The sequence below is a fragment of the Erinaceus europaeus genome, chromosome 1 (genome assembly GCF_950295315.1).
Source record: "Erinaceus europaeus chromosome 1, mEriEur2.1, whole genome shotgun sequence".
In the NCBI taxonomy this organism is placed as follows: Eukaryota; Metazoa; Chordata; class Mammalia; order Eulipotyphla; family Erinaceidae; genus Erinaceus; species Erinaceus europaeus.
In genome coordinates, this window is record NC_080162.1 from 205,385,083 (window position 1) to 205,409,952 (window position 24,870).

The 24,870-nt window shown below is 47.7% G+C and overlaps 1 protein-coding gene across 4 annotated transcripts in view; it reads left to right on the forward strand.

Annotated features, from left to right (window-relative positions):
- The window catches only part of ASAP1 (ArfGAP with SH3 domain, ankyrin repeat and PH domain 1), a 422,920-nt gene that overhangs the window by 358,804 nt on the left and 39,246 nt on the right, over nt 1-24,870 (forward strand). For all 4 annotated transcript variants that reach the window (XM_060201453.1, XM_060201446.1, XM_060201440.1 and 1 more), the window contains 8 exons: nt 122-255; nt 4,143-4,234; nt 4,446-4,632; nt 5,658-5,743; nt 7,656-7,771; nt 7,902-7,969; nt 10,338-10,445; nt 12,734-12,959. In XM_060201453.1, coding sequence (XP_060057436.1) covers nt 122-255; nt 4,143-4,234; nt 4,446-4,632; nt 5,658-5,743; nt 7,656-7,771; nt 7,902-7,969; nt 10,338-10,445; nt 12,734-12,959 — 1,017 coding nt within the window. The remainder of the gene's footprint in view (nt 1-121; nt 256-4,142; nt 4,235-4,445; nt 4,633-5,657; nt 5,744-7,655; nt 7,772-7,901; nt 7,970-10,337; nt 10,446-12,733; nt 12,960-24,870) is intronic.

Sequence of the window (24,870 nt, forward strand, 5' to 3'; positions counted from 1 at the left end):
GCTTCAGTCCTCATTCTTTTTTTCTAACTAAAAAAAAAAAATCTGTTTTTTTTGTTCCTCTAGTTAGAACACTAAAATCAGACACAATGTTTCATTGTCTTCATTTTTTATTTTCCCACAGAGCCCACCTGGCTGTCGACCAACTTGGGGATTCTGACCTGTATCGAATGTTCCGGCATCCACAGGGAGATGGGGGTCCACGTCTCTCGGATCCAGTCCTTGGAACTAGACAAGTTAGGAACTTCTGAGCTCTTGGTGAGTGGTGACCTGTACTGAACTGACTTGAACGGTACTTACTGTAACACTTGATTTTGTGAGTGTGTTTGTTTCTGCTGTGTGCAAAGAACTGTAATTCCTGAATTCAGTGAATTTGTATGGCTATTTAAAATACAGTCTTTGTGGTCTGCAGTGTTGACCATTTCTGTTTCCTAGCTGAAAGCCTGGTGAATTGTATATTTTTATGATTAATTCATCTGAAGTGGTTCCTTTATTCTAGATTGGGTTTCTTCAAAGCTGGTTTTTTTTTTTCTTTAAAAATTCATTTTTGGGGGCCAGGTGGTAGTGCAACAGGTTAAGCGCACATGGCACAACCAAAGTGCAAGGGCCAGTGTAAGGATCCCAGTTCAAGCCCCCGGCTCCCCATCTGCAATGGGGAAGCTTTACTAGCAGTGAAGCAGGTCTGCAGGTGTCTGTCTTTCTCTCCCCTGCTCTGTCTTCCCCTCCTCTCTCGATTTCTCTCTGTCCTATCCAACAACAATAACAATAATGGCAACAACAATGGGGAAATGATGGCCTCCAGGAGCAGTGGATTTGAAGTGCAGGCACTGAGCCCCAGTGATAACCCTGGAGGCAAAAAAAAAAAAAAAAAAAAAAGTTTTTTTATGATTTTACGTAATACCATACACTGAGTTAAGTGTTAAACTAGCCTGTTTGCTTTACTTAGTGTTTTAGGTTATGAAAAACATTGAGTAAAAGAATTTTTTAGAGGGCTGGGCAGTGGCACACCTGGTTAAGAGCACATACTACCAAGCACAAGGACCCACACAGGGATCTAGGTTCCAGCCTCCGGCTCCCCACCTGCAGGGGTGTGGTGTCGCTTTGCAAGCCAGGAAGCAGGCCTGCAGGTTGCAGGTGTCTGTCTTTCTCTCTCCCTCTCTGTCTCCCTCCCCCTCCTCTCTCAATTTTTCTCTGGCCCGTCCAATAAAGTGGAAAAGAAATGGCCCCAGGAGCAGTGGATTCATGCGTAGTGCAGGCACCAAGCCTTAGCGATCACCCTAGAGGCAAAATCATAACAATAATAATACTTTTTCTAAATTTAATTTGTTTTACTTGAAAGTTTGTAGATGACCTGAGGATGTCTGGCCTTATAAACTGCTGTTCGAACAAAAGCTAACCTCACCTAGTTCTAGGCAGGTGGCTGGTGATGAAATGCAGGCCTTGTGTGCCTGAGTCCTGTCACCACACCAAAACAAGAAAAATGGAGACAAGTGAGACATCAGAATGTGGAGGATGGCATTTCTGAGAGCCCTCTCACACACGTGATTTGAAAAGTAATGCCAAGAACAGTCATAAGCACTTAAACATGCTTATCCTCAACCCCTGGGCTTTCTCTCATGACTCACCCAAACTGGCCTGGTGAAAATCTTTTTTCTTCTTTTGCCTCCAGGGTTATCCCCTGGGGCCCGGTGCCTGCACTATGAACTCACTGCTCCTGGAAGCCTTTTTTTCCCCCCATTTTGTTCCCCTTGTTGTTGTCATTATTATTATTGTTGCCACTGATATCATTGTTGTTGGATAGGACAGAGAAATCAAGAGAGATGGGGAGACAGAGAGGGAGAGAGAAAGACAGACACCCGCAGACCTGCTTCACTACTTGTGAAGCAACTCCCCTGCAGGTGGGGAGCTGAGGGCTTGAACCGGGATCCTTACGCCAGTCCTTGAGCTTCATGCCAATGTGCACTGAACCTGCTGTGCTACCGCCTGACCTCCCCCCAATATTTTTTTAAAGTAAAATAGGGCTCCCAAAAAAAGTCAACTCTTAAACAGAACCTAAGTAAACCTGGAAGTCAAAAAATCTAGACTTGTGGAAGTTAGGCGGTAGCGAAGCGGGTTAAGCGCACGTGGCTCAAAGCTCAAGAACCAGAGTAAGGATCCTGGTTCAGGCCCCCGGCTCCCCACCTGCAGGGGAGTCACTTCACAAGCGGTGAAGCAGGTCTGCAGGTGTCTGTCTTTCTCTCCCCCTCTCTGTCTTCCCCTCCTCTCTCCATTTCTCTCTGTCCTATCCAACAACGACATCAATAAGAACTACAACAATAAAACAACAAGGGCAACAAAAGGAAATACGTAAATAAATATTTTTTTAAAATCTAGACTTCTAACTTATGAGAAGCTGAGGAGAAAAGTAGCCCGAAGTGATGGTAATTGGGCAGCCAGCCAAGATCCTTTAGTTATCTGAGCATCTCATCTGCAAAGCAATAATTACCTGCCTTTTGTGTTACGCCCTTCATTTAGAAAGTAGAAAATGGCCGAGTAACTTACTCGGCTTCTGACTCATTGAGGATTGCAGAGGAAGCCTTCCACCCAAGCACCTGAGGCCGTCTGCCTCCTGAGCACAGTGTCACTCACTCCATTTACTCAGATCCATGACATCTACCGTGACAGCTCAGCCTGCCAGGATTCCTCTCCCAGAGTCTTGTTTTTAATGTTTTTAATAATTTTAAGACGTATTTATTTTTGTTCATTATGAGAGGCAGAGCATGGCTCGGCTCTTGACAGTGCCCGGGGATTGAACCTGCAGTTTCTGGGAACTTGAGCTTGCCAGTTTTGTGCTCTAGTAAGAGGAGCTGCCCGCCCCCTTCCCCGCCACCACGGAAAGGTCTGGCGCACAGCAGTACAGTGTTTCCTGGGGCCTCGTCATGACCTGCCTGCAGCGTCTGAGTGTGTGCTGATGATGAGACAGAGGGCCAGAGACACTGTTCACTGCATCAGCTGCACAATTTACTGTGTGCACTGCCCACAGGTGAACCCTGGCACCACACGCCACAACAGTGGCAGCAACAAAAGGTCCCCTACTGTGACTTCTCCTTCTGGGTCTATCTGAATGAAAAAGTGGCCCAGGAGCAGGGAAATGCCACCTGTATGGGGTCCTGGCTCTGCAAAATAAATAAATAAATAAATAGATAAGAATGAGAAGGGGGGTGGGGTAGATAGCATAATGGTTCTGCAAAGAGACTCTTCTGCCTGAGGCTCCAAAGTCCCAGGTTCAATCCCCCACACCACCATAAGCCAGAGATGAGCAGTGCTCTGGTTAAAAAAAAAAAAAAAAAAGGAGGGGGAGAAGAGGAAGAAGGAGAAGGAGATGAAGAAGAAAGAATGAGGGGGTCAGGTTACACTTACATGGCGCAAAGTACAAGGACCAGCGTACGGACCCCAATTCCAGCCCCCGGCTCCCCACCTGCAGGGGAGTCACTTCTCAGGCGGTGAAGCAGGTCTGCAGGTGTCTGTCTTTCTCTCCCCCCTCTCTGTTAGCCTCTCCTCTCTCCATTTCTCTCTGTCCTATCCAACAACAACGACATTAATCATAACTACAACAATGAAACAAGGGCAACAAAATGGAATAAATAATAAATAAATATTTTAAAAGAGAGAGAGAGAGAAGTGGTGGTTTAAAAGTGTCACTGCTCCTTCGGCACTTCAGCCAGGTTCATATGTGGAATCTCCTCTACTCCTTGGTGTTTTGTGATGGTACTTACCACGTGTGTCTGTAACAGTGAAAAGGCTTCTCCTGTCTGACGTTCAGTGCTTGGCTTATGGTAGGAGCTCGGTAAATATTTTTCAGCCAAATAAGACAGTTTGTGTTTTGAATAAATGATGGGAAATGCATCATTTGAAGTCATAGAAGCAGGGTAGGGGAAGACAGCATAATGGTTATGCAAAGTGACTCTCATGCCTGAGGCTTCCAAGTCCAAGGCTCAATCCCCTGCACCACCATAAGCCAGAGCTGAGCAGTGCTCTGGTAATAATAATAATAATAATAATCTGATTGGATTTCTTTAAAAAAAAAACACAGAAGTCTCAGAAGCAAATAAAGGAAATATTTTTTTAACCTGGTAATAAAGCATTTGCTCTCTGTTGTGTTATAGCTGGCCAAGAATGTAGGAAACAATAGTTTTAACGATATTATGGAAGCAAACTTACCCAGTCCCTCACCAAAACCCACCCCTTCAAGTGACATGTAAGTACTTCTAATATGTTACACTCCGTATGTACATAATTTTGTAACTACATAGTACTGTGGGGGGGGGTGGTGTTTTTTTTTTTTTCCATCTGTCCCTTTTGGAATAAACGTTAGTTTAAAGTAACTCTTCTCATAAGGAAATTTTGTAAAAAATTCTTAGCTGTGGGAATTTTTTTTTAATTATGCATTTTGAATCTCTGGGTTTCAGGACTGTACGAAAAGAATATATCACTGCAAAGTATGTAGACCATAGGTTTTCACGGAAGACGTGTTCATCTTCCTCAGCTAAGCTGAATGAATTGCTGGAGGCCATAAAATCCAGGGACTTACTTGCACTAATTCAAGTCTATGCAGAGGGGGTAGAGCTAATGGAGCCTTTGCTGGACCCTGGACAGGTAGGACCTCACTGGAATCAAGATAAAACTAAGAGAAATGAAGGGAGTCGGGCGGTAGCGCAGTGGGTTAAGCACACGTGGTGCAAAGCGCAAGGACCAGCATAAGGATCCCGGCTCCCCACCTGCAGGGGAGTTGCTTCACAGGTGGTGAAGCAGGTCTGCAGGTGTCTATCTTTCTCTCCCCCTCCCTGTCTTCCCCTCCTCTCTCCATTTCTCTCTGTCCTATCCAACGAAAACATCAACAACAGTAATAACTACAACAATAAAAACAAGGGCAACAAAAAAAGGAAATAAATATTAAAGTAATAATAATAAGAGAAACGCAAAGTGCTGGGGAGACAGCAGAGTGGTTAAGTCAGAGACTTTCATGCCTGGGGCTCTGTAGTCCCAGGTTCATTCCCTGAAGCCACAGTGAACCAGAGCTATGATGATGAGAGCACAAATGCGGGAAATCGGTTTAGTAGTTGGCTGAGGCCCAGGCTGAGCTGCGGCACCACGTGGGAGCTGCCATGGCACTGCTGGACGGACGCTCTGGTGCTAGGCTGTCTCTCCTTCTCCGTCTGCTTCTGTCTCTCCCTTCCTCTCCATCTCAATGATACTACCTGGGAGTGTGAGAGAGCTCATGGCCGAGGCTGTGTGTGTGTGTGTGTGTGTGTGTCTCAAGTCTTTGTAACACCACACGGTCAGATTTTACAAGTTTGACTGGTTCTGTACAAATCAAGACAATTTAAGAGTGAAAGAGGGTGCTGATAATATTTACCAGGGCACAAGGGACCTGGGTTCATCCCCCGGTCCCCATCTGCAGGGGGGAAAACTTCACAAGTGGTGAAGCAGGCCTGCAGGTGTCTCTGTCTCTCTCCTTCTCCGTCTCCACGTTCCTTTCAGTTTCTCTAGCCAATAAACAGATGGTTTTTTTTTCTTCTGAAATCCTGTTAAGAATGGCTCTGGGCTAAGTGGTGTAGTATAGCCCATGGATAAGCCAGTTCCTTGACTAGCCGGTTCATCCGTCCTCTTCCTTCCTGTAGGAACTTGGGGAGACAGCCCTTCATGTCGCGGTCCGCACTGCCGATCACACATCTCTTCATTTAGTTGACTTTCTTGTACAAAACTGGTAGGTTGTTTGTTTGTTTTCTCCGAATACGCCGCCTTTTCAGCTGTCACGAGTTACTCCCATCGGTGACCTAGATTAGTAGTCCGATGCTTATTCTGTAAGGAACGAGGTCCCATTTTAAACCCTGCAGGCCGTGGAGTTTCTGCCACAGCTGTTTGGCTTTGCCTGTGGAGTGTGAGGCATTCCTAGGTCATCCGGAAGCACTGCGGTGCCCCCTGACACACGGAAACGAGCAGAGCTACATGCATCAGCCGCTGTGGTTCGCCAGCCCTTGGCCTACAGCGCACAGTATCCTGCCTCTGCTGTGTGAGGAAAAGTCAGATGAGCACACAGACCAGCAGGACCCCAAATCAGTTTTAATTGGCCATGTGCTTGACGTAAGGCAAAGGTCTGTGTGGCTGTCCCAGTAATTAATTCACATGTGGGATGTACAGTAGGGGGGTCTCGTACTAGATACAGGGAGCTTGGTCTCCTACTAGATACGGGGAGCTTGGACTTACTGGAATCTTCACTGGGTGATTTTTTATTTATTTTATTTTATTTTTGCCTCCAGGGTTATCGCTGGGGCTCGGTGCCTGCACCACAAATCCACTGCTCCTGGAGGCTCCTTTTTTTCCCCTTTTGCTGGCCTTGTTGTCTTATCCTTGTTATGGTTATTATTATTATTGTCATTGCTATCATTGTTGGATAGGGCAGAGAGAAATGGAGAGAGGAGGGGAAGACAGAGGGGGAGAGAAAGATAGACACCTGCAGACCTGCTTCATCACTTGTGAAGTGACCCCCCTGCAGATGGGGAGCCGGGGGCTCCAACCCGGATCCTTATCCGGTCTTTGAGCTTGGAGCCACGTGTGCTTAACCCGCCGCGCTGCCGCCCAGCCCCCTATAGGCTGAGTTTTATACCTGGAATTACGGGGAGAAAGCCAGAGCCTCATAGAGTCACTGAAGAACAGCAATGGGGCACAAGTCGAATTGTATTCATGCCCAGGCCTGTCCTTCCTCGCAGAGTGTTGGATCCAGACACCAGGAGACAGCTCATCCTTCTGGGTGAGAGGCCGTGGGTTCAAGCCCCAGCAGCACATGGGTAGCTCCGGGGAAGTCCATAGATGTGAGAGCAGTGCAGCAACAGCTCTCTGTTTTCTCTAAAGAAAGGACTGAAGACGCTGGTCTAGGGTGCTCCTCACCCAAGCACCAGGTGATAGGGGGCCCAGCCCCCGCCCACTGTCCATGTGCTGATAGTCACAAGAACCAGCACTGTCTGCTCTGTGCTCCATAGGGTCCACCTCTAACATGAAGATTGTAACTGGGACACCGGGCGATGGCACAACGGGTTAAGCCCACATGGCATGAAGTACAGGGACCGGCCTGAGGATCCCGGTTCGAGCCCCCGGCTCCCCACCTGCAGGCGAATTGCTTCACAGGTGGTGAAGCAGGTCTGCAGGTGTCTATCTTTCTCTCCCCCCTTTCTGTCTTCCTGTTGTCTCTCCATTTCTCTCTGTCCTATCTAATAACAACAGACTAACAACAATAGTGATAACAGCAACAAAAGGGGGAAAAAATAGCCTCCAGGAGCGGTAGATGCATGGTGCAGGCACTGTGGAGGCAAAAAAATAAAAATAAGATCGTGACCGCACTTGCCATGCATGCGGTCTCTGGACATTTGCCAGGCCAGCATGTGTAACAGCTAATGCACAGGGCCTGCCCCCCTGCAGGCATTCCAAAAAACCTGACTGCTACTGTCACCACTGCTTCTAAGTTCAAGTGGTGTGCGAGGAACATAATAATTTCCCTAGCTTGTAATAAATAGGTCTCAAACTTGACTCAGGAATACATAACTGCTTCACAACTCCTCCGCAACCCTTCACGTTCTACAGCGTGTCATTTTGTTTACCCCAGTACTATTTTAATTTTCCAGCGGGAATCTAGATAAGCAGACAGCCGTCGGGAACACAGTTCTGCACTACTGCAGCATGTACAGCAAGCCCGAGTGTCTGAAGCTTCTGCTCAGGAGCAAGCCCACTGTGGATGTTGGTAAGAGTCACCGAGTAACATCATCTGGCCAAAACCCAGCCTTCCCTATCCCACTGGGAGGCTGTAAGTTTGTTTCCTGCCCTTCGAGATGCATCCTGGATAAGTGTGCGCTTCCTTCTCCTTTGTCTAGTTAACCAGTCAGGGGAGACGGCTTTGGACATAGCAAAGAGACTGAAGGCTTCCCAGTGTGAAGATCTGGTAAGCGGGGCCAGGCGGGGGCACACCTGGTTAAGCGCACACATTACATTGCGCAAGGACCTGGGTTCAAGGCCCGGGTCCCCACCTGCAGGGGGAAAGCTTCACGAGTGGTGAAGCAGGGCTGTAGGTGTCTCTCTGCCTCTCTCCCTCTATCTCCCCTCCCCTCTCAACTTCTCTCTGTCTCTATCCAATAATACATAAATTAAAAATAAGATAAAAAGATCTGGTAAACAAAAATGGAAGGGAGAAGTTTTTAGACATCAGATGCCTAAAATACCATTCAAAGAAACTATAATTGGGGTTAAGCACACTTGGCACAAAGCGCAAGGACTGGCATAAAGATCCTGGTTCGGACCCCTGGCTCCCCACCTACAGGGGAGTTGTTTCACAAGTGGTGAAGCAGGTCTGCAGGTGTCTGTCTTTCTCTCCTCCTCTCTGTCTTCCCCTCCTCTCTCCATTTCTCTCTGTCCTATCCAACAACAGTGACATCAATAACTACAACAATGTTAAACAACAAGGGCAACAAAGGGGAAAATAAATTTAAAAAAAGAAACTATAATTGGATATAAAATAAATAGATTTTTTAAAATGATATTTACTAAGGAAACCCAAACAAGCACTAAGGCTACATTTGCAAAGTAGTACTGCAGATTCCCCCCTCCCTCTCCTCTCTCTCTGTCTCTATCTCTCCAGGTCCCTCCTTCCTCCTCTCAATTTCTCTCTGTCCTATCAGATAAGAGAAAGTGGGGTGGGGGGAGGTCCACTAGCATCCACTGTGTGGGCACTGAACCTCAGTGATTAACCCTAGTGGGGGAAGAAGGAAAAAAAGATTATCAGTGATTCTTTGTGGGGCCAGGCAGTGGCGCACCTGATCAAGCGCTCACATTACAGTGCACATGGGCCCAGGTTCAAGCCCCCAGTCCCCACCTGCAGGGGGAAAGCTTCACGCGTGGTGAAGCAGGGCTGCAGGGGTCTCTCTGCCTCTCTGTCCCCTTCCATCTCAACTTGTGTCTCTATCCAGTTATGTGTATGTGTGTGTATATATGTATGTGTGTATGTGTATATGTGTGTATGTGTATGTGTGTGTATATGTGTGTATGTATATGTGTATGTATGTGTGTGTTTGTGTGTGTATATATGTGTGTTTGTGTGTATATATGTGTGTTTGTGTGTATATATGTATTTGTGTATGTGTGTATGTGTGTATGTGTATGTATATATTTGTGTATGTGTGTGTATATTTGTGTGTATGTGTATGTGTGTGTTCATGTGTGTGCATATATTTGTGTGTATATGTGTGTATGTGTGTGTATATTTATGTGTATGTGTGTGTTCATGTGTGTGCATATATTTGTGTGTGTGTATGTGTGTATATTTGTGTATGTGTGTGTATATTTGTGTATGTGTGTGCATACGTGTCGTGTGTGTGTGTAGTAAGAAGTCATCCTTGTGATTCCTCTTACGCTCGTTTTACAGTAGCCTGGCCTGTCAGTTCTACTCACGGTGCAGTTACAGGTGATTAACTTGCAACCAGCAATAAGAGGTGGGATCTGCTCGCGTCTCTACCATCTTAGAGTGCTGGCACTCCTGTGGAGGGGATCCAGCCTGGGGGCAAGCCACTGACCCCCCCCTCACCGGCTCTTAGGGACCGCGTGATTCAGAAAGGAGGACTCGGGAAGTACTGTGGTACAAACACTCATTTATTTGGGGATGGGTACAGGTTTATATAGAGAGTTAAACAAAGAACATTTTTCACATATGTCAGAAATTACAGGTTTCTTAAAGGTCAGCTTGCCCCTATGGTAGGGGGCTGGTATGACAAGAATTGATGCAAAACCTAAAGGTCAAGACAATTAGTCTCCATGATGCAGGCGAGTTAATTATCCTAGGGCTTTGAGAGAAGCATAGGGGGTTAAACCAGTAAGGTGAGGTAGAGAAAAGAAAAACAAAGCTTGATGTGAATCATAGATATCAAGGGACACAAGGAAATAGAATTTGGGGGCTTTTCACTGGTGTTAGGGGTGCATGATAGAGTGTGTTCTCCTTTGTGATGAAAACGTGAAGTGGATGTGTGAACTCTGAATGAACCCTAAAGCAGGAAACCATTTGCCCTGTTAGCAGGGGAACTAAGTGTGAGAGGCCTGTAGGCTTTCTGTGAGCTTGAGAGACTAACAAGGAGAAACTGAGTCTGGGAGACTTTTCCCTCTTGGCTCATCTCTATAAGGAGAGAGGCTAACAAGTGGGTGTCTTTCCAGACCTCCATCCGAGTATGGGAGAGCTCCCCTAAGCTCCACCAAGCTGTCACATGGTCCCACATTAGAGTGTCCGACGTCCAAGTCAAAATGATTCCATCCTTCGTTCCTTTCAGCTTTCCCAGGCGAAATCTGGCAAGTTCAACCCACACGTCCATGTGGAATACGAGTGGAACCTTCGGCCAGAGGAGATGGACGAAAGTGACGACGACCTGGACGACAAAGTGAGTGACTGCGGAGCCTCTGACTCCAGGCTTCTCTCCTCTCTCTCTCTCTGTGGGCTGTTCTCTGCGGGTGTGAAGGCTTTTCTCTCTCTCTCTCTGTGGGCTGTTCTCTGCGGGTGTGAAGGCTTTTCTCTCTCTCTCTCTCTCTCTCTCTCTCTGTGGGCTGTTCTCTGCAGGTGTGAAGGCTTTTCTCTCTCTCTCTCTCTCTGTGGGCTGTTCTCTGCAGGTGTGAAGGCTTTTCTCTCTCTCTCTCTCTCTGTGGGCTGTTCTCTGCGGGTGTGAAGGCTTTTCTCTCTCTCTCTCTCTCTCTCTCTCTCTCTGTGGGCTGTTCTCTGCAGGTGTGAAGGCTTTTCTCTCTCTCTCTCTCTCTGTGGGCTGTTCTCTGCAGGTGTGAAGGCTTTTCTCTCTCTCTCTCTCTCTCTCTCTGGGCTGTTCTCTGCGGGTGTGAAGGCTTTTCTCTCTCTCTCTCTCTCTCTCTCTCTCTCTGTGGGCTGTTCTCTGCGGGTGTGAAGGCTTTTCTCTCTCTCTCTCTGTGGGCTGTTCTCTGCGGGTGTGAAGGCTTTTCTCTCTCTCTCTCTCTCTCTCTCTCTCTGTGGGCTGTTCTCTGCAGGTGTGAAGGCTTTTCTCTCTCTCTCTCTCTCTGTGGGCTGTTCTCTGCAGGTGTGAAGGCTTTTCTCTCTCTCTCTCTCTCTGTGGGCTGTTCTCTGCGGGTGTGAAGGCTTTTCTCTCTCTCTCTCTCTCTCTCTCTCTCTCTGTGGGCTGTTCTCTGCAGGTGTGAAGGCTTTTCTCTCTCTCTCTCTCTCTGTGGGCTGTTCTCTGCAGGTGTGAAGGCTTTTCTCTCTCTCTCTCTCTCTCTCTCTGGGCTGTTCTCTGCGGGTGTGAAGGCTTTTCTCTCTCTCTCTCTCTCTCTCTCTCTCTGTGGGCTGTTCTCTGCAGGTGTGAAGGCTTTTCTCTCTCTCTCTCTCTCTCTCTCTCTCTGGGCTGTTCTCTGCGGGTGTGATTTCGGTATTATGGACCTGAGACACTAGGGCCATTTTCTTTTCTTTCTTTTTCTTCTTCTTTTTCTTTTTAATCTGAACTTTATGGTGTTTATTTAGTACAGAAAGCAATGAAAACATTTTGAAGTTGAATTCAAGTAAATATAGGTGACAGGTAAAATTTCAGGCTGTCTCTGGGTGTGAGATGGGTCAAAAAGGGCATAAGAAAAGCATTTCTTTAGTGTGAAGCACAAGGACCCCCACAAGGATCTGGTTTGAGCCCCCAGCTCCCCACCTGCAGGGGGGTCACTTCACCTGCAGTGAAGCAGGTCTGCTGGAGTCTGTCTTCCTCTGTCCCTCTCTTATCTTCCCCTCTCAATTTCTCTCTGTCCTAGTCAAAAAAATCAAAAGATGACCACAACAGCAGTGCATTCATAGTGCAGGTACTGAGCCCCAGAAATAACCCTGGAGGCAAAATAAATAAAGAGAGAGAGAGAAAGAGATACCTGAAGCCCTGCCTCACCACTTGTGAAGCTTTCCTCCTGCAAGTGGGGACCAGGTCCTTGAACCTGGGCCGCTGCACACTGTAGTAGTCGTACTTAACCAGGTGCACCACTGCCTGGCCCCGTTCTCTTTCTCTGGAGACCTTTACCACAGGGGTAGGATGGGTCGGTTCACTTAAGGTGTAGAGTTGATGCGAAACTGGCAGATAGACTCATCTACCTTCCCCGGGTACCTGTGGACTGTCCATCAAAAATAAAATGTGCACGATCAAAAAACTAAGACATAAAAATAAAACTGAGATTACCTTTTAAAAGGGGGGGAAGTGGGGATAGACAGCATAATGGTTATGCAAAGAGACTCTCATACCTGAAGCTCCAAAGTCGCATGTTTAACCTCCCACACCACCAGAAGCCAGAGTTCAGCAGGGCTCCGGGAAAATAATGGTGATGCTAGAGGCCATGCTGGCTTCTGACCGGGTGGCTGTGACTCTCCTCACAGCGCATCAGGACTGAACGCCAAGCCCCCAGCCCCACCTGCCAGGGGGGAAGCTTCATGAGCAGTGAAGCTGGGCTGCAGGTGTCTGTTTCTCTCTCTCCCTTCCCTCTCAACTTCTCTCTCTCTATTCAAAGTAAAGGATGGGTTGTTTGCTTTGTTTATTTTTCCAAGTTTTAAACAATAATAAAATAACCATCGAGAGCCACGGGAAGCCAAGCGTCACCCACACCCACCGCACCCCACATAGCATCCTCGATATGGAGACGGGCCTCCCTCATCATCTCACTCACGGCCGGTCTTTTTCTCTGCCAGCCAAGCCCCATCAAGAAGGAGCGCTCCCCAAGACCACAGAGCTTCTGCCACTCTTCCAGCATCTCCCCCCAAGACAAGCTGTCGCTGCCGGGGTTCGGGACCCCTCGGGACAAGCAGCGGCTGTCCTACAGCGCCTTCACCAGCCAGTCCTTCGCCTCCACAAGCACAGACTCGATGTCCCCAACCGCCGAGGCCCCCCCGCTGCCTCCTAGAAATGCCGGCAAAGGTACGTGTCCTGACGAGGACCCCGCTTCTCGATCCGACAGAGTCAGCTGACCCACTCTGTTGCACACCAGAGGAGGGGGCTGAGGGGGTCAAATCAAGGGCAGCGGGGGTGAGTATGAGCTGGGGTTCTTTCCCTGCGGATTGCAGCAAGAGACCAAGAGACGGAGCCAAGGATCACCCCAGGACGCTATCTGTCTGTGAATAGCATGTTTATTGCATGGCAAGCGAGAGCTTTTATAGGTTGGGGTAGGGGGGAGAACAGGGCGACTATGGCCTAGCCTTATATGGTCAGAAATCTTAAGAGATGCCTTACATGGTCAAGACAGCAGGGGACAGAGAGATGATGCGGGTCAGTAACGTTGGGTAAGTGGTCCAGCGAGTTTGGAGAATGAGGAAGCGAAAACCGCCAGCTAGCACAGAGGGGATGTGGCCCTTGAGTGAAGGAGACTCATGGGGGGCTGAGACCCGTTCGGCAGGTTCCCTCTTGCTCAACCCAGAGAGGCGACAAGCCCCTGGGGAGACTGACAGAAGAAGGCCTTTACCTCCCAGGCATCCAGGGGTCCCCCCTGGATGGCCCACGCCACGTACAACCTCGGCATACGCAAGGCCCCACAGGTACTAGCTTCAACACGAGCTCGGGGACTCCCCCCCTCACCCAGCTTCTGGGTCTGCGTGGCATCGGAGGGAATATCCCGTCAGGGCCCAACAGCAGCAGCCAGAGAGGGCGTCGCTCCCCCTTTGTTCTTCGTTCGTAGCTGTGGTGCCCTTGATCCGCAGAGTATATACTTTGCCCATTTTACAGCTGGAGAAATGGAGGCTTCCGGAAAGAGAGTGAATTACGTCAGTACAGTTGAGCGTCCATCCAAAGTCCAGGTGGGCTCCTTGGTTATGTGTGGTAGAACTTCAGTTATTCAGGAAAAGATTAAAAATGAAATGACTCTCTACACCGGAATGCCTCTTTTTTCCAGAAGTTGGAAATGGCTGTTCCATGCTCCCTCATGTGGCGGAGAAGGCTGTGGTTCACAGCTGTTGTCTTGGTGCCCTTAGGAGCTTGGTTCTTTGCGATTCTAACCTGGATGCTAGGCCATCTGAGCCCACGCTCCTTTGCCTTCTGCTAAGCTTTTTTTTTTTTGAATTATCTTTATTAATTTTTGGATAGAGACAGCCAGCAATTGAGAGGGAAGGGGGAGCTAGAGGTGGATAAATAGATAAGGAAGTAGACAGGTAGACACCGGCAGCCCCTGCTTTACCACTCTCAAAGCTTTCCCCCTACAGGTGGGGACCAGGGGCTTGAACCCAGGTCCCTCCCTGTACATTGTAACATGTGAGCTCCACCAGTTGCATCACCAGCCGGCCCCAAGGATTTTTCTTTCTGTCTGCGACGCATCCCCTGGGGAAGGATCTTAAACCCAGAGGCAGGTCAGGGTATGATGTGTCAGGCGGCTAGTGGCCTGTCTGCAGCAGCCAGTGCTTGTTCTGTGTCCGCAGCCCACAGAAAGTCAGCGTCTTCCCAGCTGCTCAGACACAGGCTGAGGCCCAGAACCACCTTCATCTAAATGGTCGTTCCATCCAGGGGACAGGTGAGAGGGTCCCAAAGCTAAAGCTGTAGGTTTGGTCTCAGCCAGTAAATGCAAACGCAGCTTCTCGTGTGCTCAGTGCACGCTGACCTGAGTCCTGAGGGCCCCTGGTGTATACAATGCCCTGTCTATCGGAGTCACACTGGGGCTATTTTCTGAGAAATGTAAGCTTTATTCAAAACTGTGTTTCCAGAGCTTATTCTCCATTGAAATGGTGTTGTGAATGGGAGCTGTGTTCTCAGCGACCCTGAATGGCCTCACAGAGCATAAAATAATGAAGAAAAGTTAAAAAGAGGCCTCACTAGTCCTCATCAAAGGTCACCAGTGACCTCATAACAGCCGACATATGTAAACTAAGTGTTTTTGGTTTTTTAGAAAAGAAAACAGATATTGCTATTGCCACTCTCTTTTTTGTCTTTTTCCAAGTTTTATTAGTGATTGAATAATGAACAAGGTTGTAAGATAACAGGGGTACAATTCCACACAGTTCCCACCACCAGAGCTTCATGTCCCATCCCCTCCACTGGAAACTGCATTCTTTCTTCCAAGGTTTCAGATCTGGGTTGACAATGTTCCTGTATCTATTTGTATTTATATATTTTCCATATAAGTACCGCGCGCTAACCGATCGCGCCACTGGAGCTCCTATATTTTCCATATATATATATATATATATATATATATATATATATATATATATAATCCCACTGTATTTTAACTTTTATTTATTAAAAGGAAACACTGACAAAAAACCATAGGATGAGAGGGGCACAGCTCCACACAATTCCCACCCCAGAACTCCGTATCCCCTCCCTCCCCTGACAGCTTTCCTATCCTTTACCCCACCTTCTTTTCTTTTTAATTTTTTTATTTATAAAAAGGAAACACTGACAAAACCATAGGAGAAGAGGGCTACAGCTCCACACAATTCCCACCCCCAGACCTCCATGTTCCCTCCACACACCAAAAAGATGCCACAGCTGAACATGGAAAAACCCTCCACGTCTAAAGTCAGGCTGCTCGTAGCAGAGGCTGAGTTTGGATTTGTCCTGTGCTGTGGGACACAAGAGCACAGCTTTCTCGCCGGTGTATAAGGCCTTTGAAACGTGAAGTATGAGCTGCAGCTAGTTGGTTCCCCTCTCCACCGTTGGGACTGTAATGCCGCTTAGAATGGGGTCCCTAGACCACGCCGCTGAGGCCAGCCAATGCCCTACGGGGACAGCTCCCTTCTGTTCAGTTTCCATTTAGCCCCACTCAGCTGATAACTGCAGGGGCGTAAGAACAAGACCGTCTGGAGCCTCTCACTGGGAGACAGAATCAGGTTCCCTGACAGAACCCTCACTAGTAGGAGGAATACGACGGTGAGGGGGGAGTTCCTCTGAACTCAGCTCAGGGATCTGGTGAGCAGCCAGGGCCAGGCTGATAGTGAAGTGGGGACGCCTCAGCTTGGCGTGTCTTGAGGACCCAGAGGACCCAGGTTCAACCCCCAAAACCACCATATATCTACCAGAGCGGAGCAGTACTCTGGTCTCTCTCACGCTTATAGGAAAATAAATCTTTAAATAACAATTTTAAAAAGGGGGGAGGGAGGAGGAGGAGGGCCTCCGGCTGCCTTATCAAAATGTAAGGAAGACTGACTGATGTTGCCATCAAGGAAAAAACCCCTGTGCTGGGACAGAGCCCGGGTAGAGACGCAGAGTCAGCACTTCGAACCCCAGCCCACCCTCGTTTGTCCTCTTCTTTTCTCTCCTTTTTTTAAAATTTTTTTTAATATTTATTCATTTTCCTTTTTGTTGCCCTTGTTGTTTTTTTATTATTATTGTGCTTATTGTTGTTGTTACTGATGTCGTCGTTGTCTCATAGGACAGAGGGAAATGGAGAGAGGAGGAGAGAAAGACAGACACACCTGCAGACCTGCTTCACCGCCTGGGAAGCGACTCCCCTGCAGGTGGGGAGCCGGGGGCTCGAACCGGGATCCTTAGTCGCTTAGCGCCACCTGCACTTAGCCCGCTGCGTTACCACCCAACTCCTCCCTTTTTCTATGAGTGCCATAAAGTATATAGGCTACCACTGCAGCACCTGCAGGGGGAAGCTTTGCGAGTGAAGCAGGGCTGCAGGTGTCTCTCTCTCTCCTTCTCTATCACCCCCTTCTCTTGTGACTTCTGGCTGTCTCTATCCAATAAATAGATAAAGATGACAAAGATTTTAAGGATAAACATTTGTATTTTCAAGAGTTGTGTACTGTGACTTGGCATTACTATTAATATATGACAGGTTAAAAATATGTATGTCACAGAGCTAGGGACATAGTATAAGTGTTCATGCAGAAAAAGCTTTCTTACATGAGTCTCCAAGGTCCCAGGTTCAATCCCTGACATCACCATAAGCCAGTACTGAGCAATGCTCTGGTAATTGACAAACAAAAAAGCATAAAATAGTAATAAACTTTTTAAACATGTAAGTTATACTTTAATGGACAAAATTTTCAAAGATCATCAAGAGAATTGGTAGGGCTGGGAGACACACAGGCATTACACAGTACTTGTATCTGAAGGTTCCCAGGTTCAGCCCTGGGCATGACAAAAAGCCAGAGCTCTGATCACAAGAAAAGGAGGAAAATGAGAATTTTTCAAGCAATCGTCTGGCCCCAGAAGGTGGCACAGCAGTAGATGTCTGGACTTGCAAGTATGAGGTCCCAAGTTTGATTCCCAGGCACCACACAGAAACCATTTCCTAAACCTTGTTTTGTCTTTGACATTTCAAAAATGGACTTTCATTTGGTCTGCTTGTATAGAATACCTCTGGTTTTTTTTGTTTTACTAAAAAACGAATATATAAAGGCTTTGAAAGGAGGGCCAGGCAGGGGTGTGTGCTCAAGCCCACTAAACTTAGCATACGCAAGGACCCCGATTTGAAACCCCGGCTCTCCCACCTACAGGTAGACTCTTCATGAGTGGTGAAAAAGATCTGCAGGTGTCCATCTTTCTCTCTCCCTCTCTTTATCTCCCTCTTTTCTCCCAATTTCTCTCTATCCTATCCAATAAAATAGAAAAAAAAAAAAAGGCCACCAGGAGCCTTGGATTCACAGTGCCAGCACGAGCCCCAGTGATAACCCTGGTGGCAATTAAAAAATAAAAAAGGCACTGAAAGAAGAATGTCCTGACATACTTTACACATTATTTCCAGAGACTTGTATTTAATCCCCAAGTATCCCGGGCACTGAGAGAAACACAGATGTTATGTGTCTTGGGCGGTAGCATAGCGGGTTAAGCACACGTGGCGCAAAGCACAAGGACCAGCATAAGGATCCCGGTTCGAGCCCCCAGCTCCCCCACCTGCAGGGGAGTCGCTTCACAGGCGGTGAAGCAGGTCTGCAGGTGTCTGTCTTTCTCTCCCCCTCTCTGTCTTTCCCCTCCTCTCTCCATTTCTCTCTATCCTATCCAACAATGACAACATCACTAACAACAACAATAATAACTATAACAATAAAACAAGGGCAACAAAAGGGAATAAATAAACTAATATTAAAGTCAATAAATAAATGAACCGTGTTAGTGGTTGGGAGGTGGTGTGGTAGTGCAGCGCAGAACTCGCCAGTGTCAGATCCCAGGTTTGATCTCAGCACTGCATAGTCGGAGTGATGCCCCAGTTTCTGTCCACCACTGGCTGTCGTAACCAAGTCTTCCCGGTGAACTGTTTAAATGCGTATGTTCAGGCACCGACCGTGCCTGAGCCGTTATCAGAGCGGCTCTGAGGCTGAGTGAGTGTGCTCTACTTTTGTTGTCTTGAGCTTCACCTGAGGTGACTTTTTTTTTTTCCTCAAAAAGAGAAACAGAGAAGTCAAGACACCACGGCATCAAAACACCCCCCCCCCCATGTTCCCTTGTTGTTGAAGATACTGAGCTGACAGAAAAGTCAGGACACATCTTTGCATAGAAAAACATGTCATGGCTTGGATCCAGGTGGTGGTGCACCTGGTTCAGTACACACGGTACAGTGCGCAGGGATCTGGGTTCCAGCCTCCCGTCCCCACCTGCAGGGGGAAAGCTTCACAAGTGGCAAAGCAAGGCTGCAGGTGTCTCTCTGTCTGTCTCTTTCCCTCTTTATCTACTCCTCCCCTTTCAATTTCTCTCTGTCTCTATCCAATAATAAAATAGAACACGTCATGGCTTTTCGGACAGCCCAATAGATACTTGTCTGGTGAGGTTTAATTCAAACCACTTGTGTTTTCAGCTATAATGATTTGTGCAGAAAGGGGGTTTCGGGGAACAGAGGAAGCAGTGCTTGGGAGGGCCTCGGGAGTTAGCTGGTCTTTCGAGAGTCATAGTGGTTGTGCCGGGGACTACAGGCAAGGCTTTGACTATAAATCGCCTTGAGCGACCTCAGTGGCTTGCGAGAGACACACTCACACCATCTCGCGTATGAACTTGCTGAGCTCACCTCTGAGGTGGAAGCCTCTGGTCAGTGACGTGGACGTGAGTGTGACGTCACAGTGCAGCTGAGGGGAGCTCAGGAAGCTTGGAGCTGAAGGTATGTCGCAGTGTCCAAGTGGAGGGACCGGCAGTGACAATGACCCGGGTATGTAAACCTTCCCGCGGAGCTGGGGGGGACACTCTCTCCTCTTACAGAAAAAATGTTGGAGAGACTGGGGGACAGCTCACCTGAGAGAGTGCATGCCTGCCCAGGAGGAAGGCCCTGGGTGTGAGTCCCAGCACCTCAGAGGAGTGCTGTGGACAGCCTCAGAGGAGCTACGTTGCTCGTGGAGTGCTGATGTGGTTCTTTCCTTACCATTAAAAAAAAAAAAAAAAATTAGGGGCTGGGCAGTGGCCCACCTGGTACAGCACACAGGCTACAATGTGCAAAGACTGGGGTTCAAGCCCCTGGCCCCCCATTTGTAAAGGGGGGAAGCTTTTTAAGTTGTGAGGCAGTGCTGTGGATGTCTGTCCCTCCCTCCCTCTCTCCCTCTCTTGTTCCCCCTGCCCTGTCAATTTCTCTCTGCATGTCTCTGTTTAATAAATAATTAAAACATTTTTTAATGAAAATCAAAAGGGTCAGGGTGGCTGCTGAGCGGTGTGGCATCTGCTTGCAGCTCGAGGTTTATTTCCCATCACCATACCCACAGTAATGTAGAGCGAGGCTCCGGGGTCACCCTGTCCACCTCTCTCTCTCTCTCTGACTCTTGGTTCTAAAAATCATCATCCCTGAGGCTTGGGGACATCCCCTCCCCAGCCCCCCGGCACAATTAAAATAGGAAGTCGCTGTCCAAGTCTTCTCTCCCAGCTCCTCATCTTGCCTCACATCCACTACTCTTTTAAATTACCTTGGTGCTATTTATCTTAAATTTCTTGGTTTCACCTTTCCTTGTCTTCTCAGAATTGCTTCTTTCCTGGACCAGTTCTCGGATTTATAGCGCACATAACATTCTTCCAGTTCACTTGTTTTAGAAGTCTTCTGTGCTCCTTACGCCTTAAAAAATAAAAAAAACTAAGTCTGCGTTTTCTGGCGTTCAATATAGTATGTCATCCAGTTTGTACTCTGCCAGCCAAGGAAAGTTCATGACATCAGAGAGTAGTCTCTAACCCAGAGCAAGTGCTTGGACTGAGTGTACTTTCTTACTTTGAAATTAGATTGGGAGCCGGGCGGTAGTGCAGCGGGTTAAGCGCACGTGGCGCAAAGAGCAAAGACCAGCATGAGGATCCCGGTTTGAGACACCAGCTCCCCACCTGCAGGGGAGTCGCTTCACAGGCGGTGAAGCGGGTCTGCAGGTGTCTGTCTTTCTCTCCTCCTCTCTATCACCCCTCCTCTCTCCATTTCTCTCTGTCCTATCCAGCAACAACGACATCAATAACAACAGCAGTCATAGCTACAACAATAAAACAACAAGGGCAGCAAAAGGGAATAAATAAATATAAAAAAAAGAAATTAGGTTATAATATAATGTCTTCCTCTTCAAACTTGACAGGGCTCTTTCTTGCTATTTCTCTTCTCTCTCCATCTAGTTTTTCATCATTTCACCCTAAAAGAGACATACTCTCTTAAAAGTTACTAGCCTACCCAACAAAAGAAGAGAAAGAAAAAAAAATAAATAAAAGAATTACTAGACTTTCTAGAAAGACAGTGTCCTGTTTTGCTTACATAAGATATATAGAGAAATGGGGGGAGATATTTTAGACTGTACGACCAAAAAGGGAGTTAGATGAATTAGGTCAAAAGGGTCAGTTGTAGGTGGCCAGGTGGTGGCACACCCAGTTAAGCGCACAGATTGCCATGTACAAGGACCCGGGTTCGAGCCCCCGGCGTCCCATCTGCAGGGGAAAGCTTCATGAGTGGTGAAGTGGATCTGCAGATGTCTGTCTGTCTCTCTCCCTGTCTTTCTGTGTCCCCTCCCTTCTTAATTTTCTGTTTGTCTTGTCAAAGAAAAACAGAAAGAAAAAGGAAAGGCAAAAAAAAAAAAAAAGGTGCAGTGGCAGTGGGTTTGTAGTGCAGGCACAGAGCCCCAATGATAACCCCAGTGGCAACAGGAAAAAAGGAAAGATTCAACTATATAGTGAAAGATGGAATTGGATAGTTAATGCTAAAAAATAGTTTATACACAGGTTGATTTTAAATGGTTCACACCTAAAATCTGTGAAGTGTTATAAGGTAGTATTCTTATTTTAAAAATCACAGAGAAATACGGTTCCACTCATGTGGAAAATGACTGAAGCAAATGAACTTGCAAGTAATGATAATGATAACCAAAGTGACTATTAAACTCTTGAAGACTTGAATGGTTATGAAAGGAAAGTGGAGAAAATGGATGCAGGGCTCTCTTATAATAGCTCTGGAAGTTTAGTGATGGGTGTGCTGAGTCATGTACACACATACATGTGTGTACACAGACATGTGGACATGTGTGCACGTGCACACAGACACATGAACATACATGCCTGTGCACACAGACTCATGAACATGTGTGTGTACACAGACTCATGAACATGTGTGTGTGTGTGCACAGACACATGAACATGCATGCACACAGGCATATGTGACTACTCCAGGGCAGGCGATGGCTCGCCGAGTGCGGGGGAGGTTCCGTGCGCAGTGTCCCTTCTCCCCGTCCCCCTTCACTGTCTCTCTGTCTGATACTGACTGAAGGGGGAGAAAAAGAGGCCCCTAGGAGCAGTGGAATTGTGTCGGCGCAGGAAGTCCCGGTAACAAAACAAAAAGGAAAAAAGCCTTACTCTTAAAATCATGGAATATCCATACAAAGCCATGTAGAAACAAGTTTAGAAATGTCGGGGGAGGAATTGAATCAGTAGCTTTAAAAAAAAAGCTGAAGTCGGGAGTCGGGCGGTAACACAATGGGTTAAGCGCATGTGGAGCAAAGCTCAAGGACCTGCTTAAGGATCCGGGTTTGAGCCCTGGCTCCCCACCTGCAGGGGGGTCACTTCACAAACGGTGAAGCAGGTCTGCAGGTGTCTGTCTTTCTCTCCCCCTGTCTGTCTTCCCCTCCTCTCTCCATTTCTCTCTGTCTTATCCAACAGTGACAACATCAACAACAATAACTACAACAATAAAACAAAGGCAACAAAAGGGAATAAATATATCTTTTAAATTTTTTAAAAAGTTGAAGCCGCTTACTCGTCCATGGGTTGAGTCCTGTCTCGCTGATCCCCGTTCAGGCCAGACTAGGGGAAGGAAACCGTGTCCCTCAGGGAGCCTGCTGGTGGCCACAGGTGATGAACTGCAGTGTCACGGCTTATGGCAGGTGCAGTGAAGAAGGCCAAGCCCAGAGTGTGCGGTGCCTGAGGAACGTTGAGATCTCCCTTTGTAAAGAGATGCTTGAGGAGGCTGGGTCTGGTTCCCAGACGGGGTTCGAGTCTTAGCTTGGGCAGTTTCTTCCCAGGCTGCCTTGGAACAAAAATGACCGTCCCGGTGCCCTACCTCCAAAAGCCCCTAGATGGCGATAGAGATGAATCGGCGAGGCCCCTGCATCATTGCAGCATCTGTTCTCCTTTTACTTCCCAGAGGACAGTGAACGCTTCCTAACTCTGGTCATTTGTCAGCAACAGCAGCCTCACGTCGTAGGACGAGGTGAGCTGTTCACTAGGCTCTTGAGACCAGCACCGTGGCCTCACATTCGCAGCCGAAATCATGCTGAGCCCACACCGACCTGGTTGCAGAGTAAGCGCCGTGATGTGCAGGGGCAGAGCCTGCAGTGTGAACACATCTGCAGAACTCCAAAGCACGCACACACACACATGCAGTGACGGAGAAACAGCCGCTTCACTGCTACAGAAGTAGTCTGTAACGCCAAGAGGTAGCACGCCCGGTTAAGCACACACAGGACAGTGCACAAGGACTCAGGTTCAAGCCCCAGGTCTCCCCTGCAAGGGCAAAGCTTCATGAGTGGTGAAGCAGGGCTCTGGGTGTCTCTCTCTGCCAGGCGAGCGTGGGGGTGCCTCTTCCCGGGCACGTACTTTCTCGACTGGAGCCAGCCTGGGCTGCTGCTCACTCAGCGACGCAGGAGAGATGACTTGAACCCGTGGCGGAGTGGCAATGCAATGTCTCTGTTGATCAGAGAGCAACGCTTTTAAAGACCAGACCAGGAAGTGACAAGTCGGAAACGGAAATGGCTAGGAAAGGAGTGGAGAAAGGCAAAAGGGCGCTGGGAAGGTAGAAACTTCCTTAGCAACTATTGCAAGGGTTTTAACTGGTGGGATTAATGTTACCCTGCAGGCAGGGAGGGTAGATAGAAGACAGATCAAAGGAAGGGAATGGGTGGGGATCTTTCAGGCAAAACACTGACTATGTAGATAGGCCATAGTATCAGGAATGCAGGGTGGAGCAGGGGGAGCTGGCTTAATGCTTTGTAAGGCTCCTCACAATTTCCCAACACACTGTGTCTCTCTCTCCCTCTCTGTCTCAATTTCTCGCTGTCTCTACCCAAAAATAAATGAATAAAAATATTTTTAGGGGGCTGGGCGGTAGCACAGTGGGTTAAGCACAACAAGAGCAACAAGAAGGGAAAAATAGCCTCAAGAAGCAGTGGATTCATAGTGCAGGCACCGAGCCCCAGTGATAACCCTAGAGGGAAAAAAAAAGTATATATATATATATATATATATATATATATATATATATATATATATATATATGTATATATATGTATATATATGGATTGGGTGGTAGCACAGCAGGTTAAGCGCACGTGGCACAAAGCGCAAGGACTGGCTTAAAGATCCCAGTTCCAGCCCCCGGCTCCCCACCTGCAGGGGAGTCGCTTCACAGGCGGTGAGGCAGGTCTGCAGGTGTCTGTCTTTCTCTCCCCCTCTCTGTCTTCCCCTCCTCTCTCCATTTCTCTCTGTCCTATCCAGCAACGAATGACATCAACAACAACAATAGTAACTACAAGGCTACAACAAGGGCAACAAAAAGAAAGAAAGAAGAAAAGAGAAAAGAAAAGAAAAGAAAAGATAGCCTCCAGGAGCAGTGGATTCATGGTACAGGCACCGAGCCCTGATGATAACCCTAGAGGCAGAGAGAGAGAGTGTGTGTGTGTGTGTGTTTTAAGTTGGTATGACTGCAGTGACTGGTGTCCTAACTGGACATTAATCCAGGGGTTCATGTTAAGAAAATTGCATCTTGTATCTAGATGACAGAATTGAGTTTCTAGCTGGGGCCACATTATCCCACAGCAGAGAACTCTACTGCAGGTAACACTAGGTGGTCCTGGAAAAACAGTGGCTAAAGTCAGGGTTTGTGCTGGTCAGCTGAGAAAGGAGAACACCAAAGCTGACTCGACCAAGGATGGAGGCTAGCGGTAACCCAGCTTTTCTGTTAAGATGCAGAATGTAAAAAACTCTTTTGGAGTCTTTCTAGATCCTCAGGCGTCTAGGCTCCTGCGTGGCAGTGACATCCGCTCTTTGTTTGTTTCCTTGTTGCTCTGGCCTTTTCCTGTGTGTGGAAGCAGTCCTCTGTGTTTGCAGCTAAGCCAGGGCCCTGGAAATGCTTGTCGTGCAGTGCCTGGCCCACAGCTCACTCTAGTACTTGGACTGGTTTAAATCAGTGCCATCACTACTACTCCCCTAACAGCGTGTACAAACAAATGCCAGGGGGTGAGGGTAGACGGCATAATGGTTATGCAAAGAGACTGTCATGCCTGAGGCTCCAGAGGCCCAGGTTCAGTCCCCCTCACCACCGTAAACCAGAGCTTAGCAGGACTCTGGAAACAAAAGAAGTCTAAGTAGAAAACTTAAAAAAAAACACTTCATTCCTTCCTTAAAACATTAGTTCAAAAAGTAAACTTTTACATGGCATGGGAAGATGCATAGTTTTTCATATCTGCAGCTC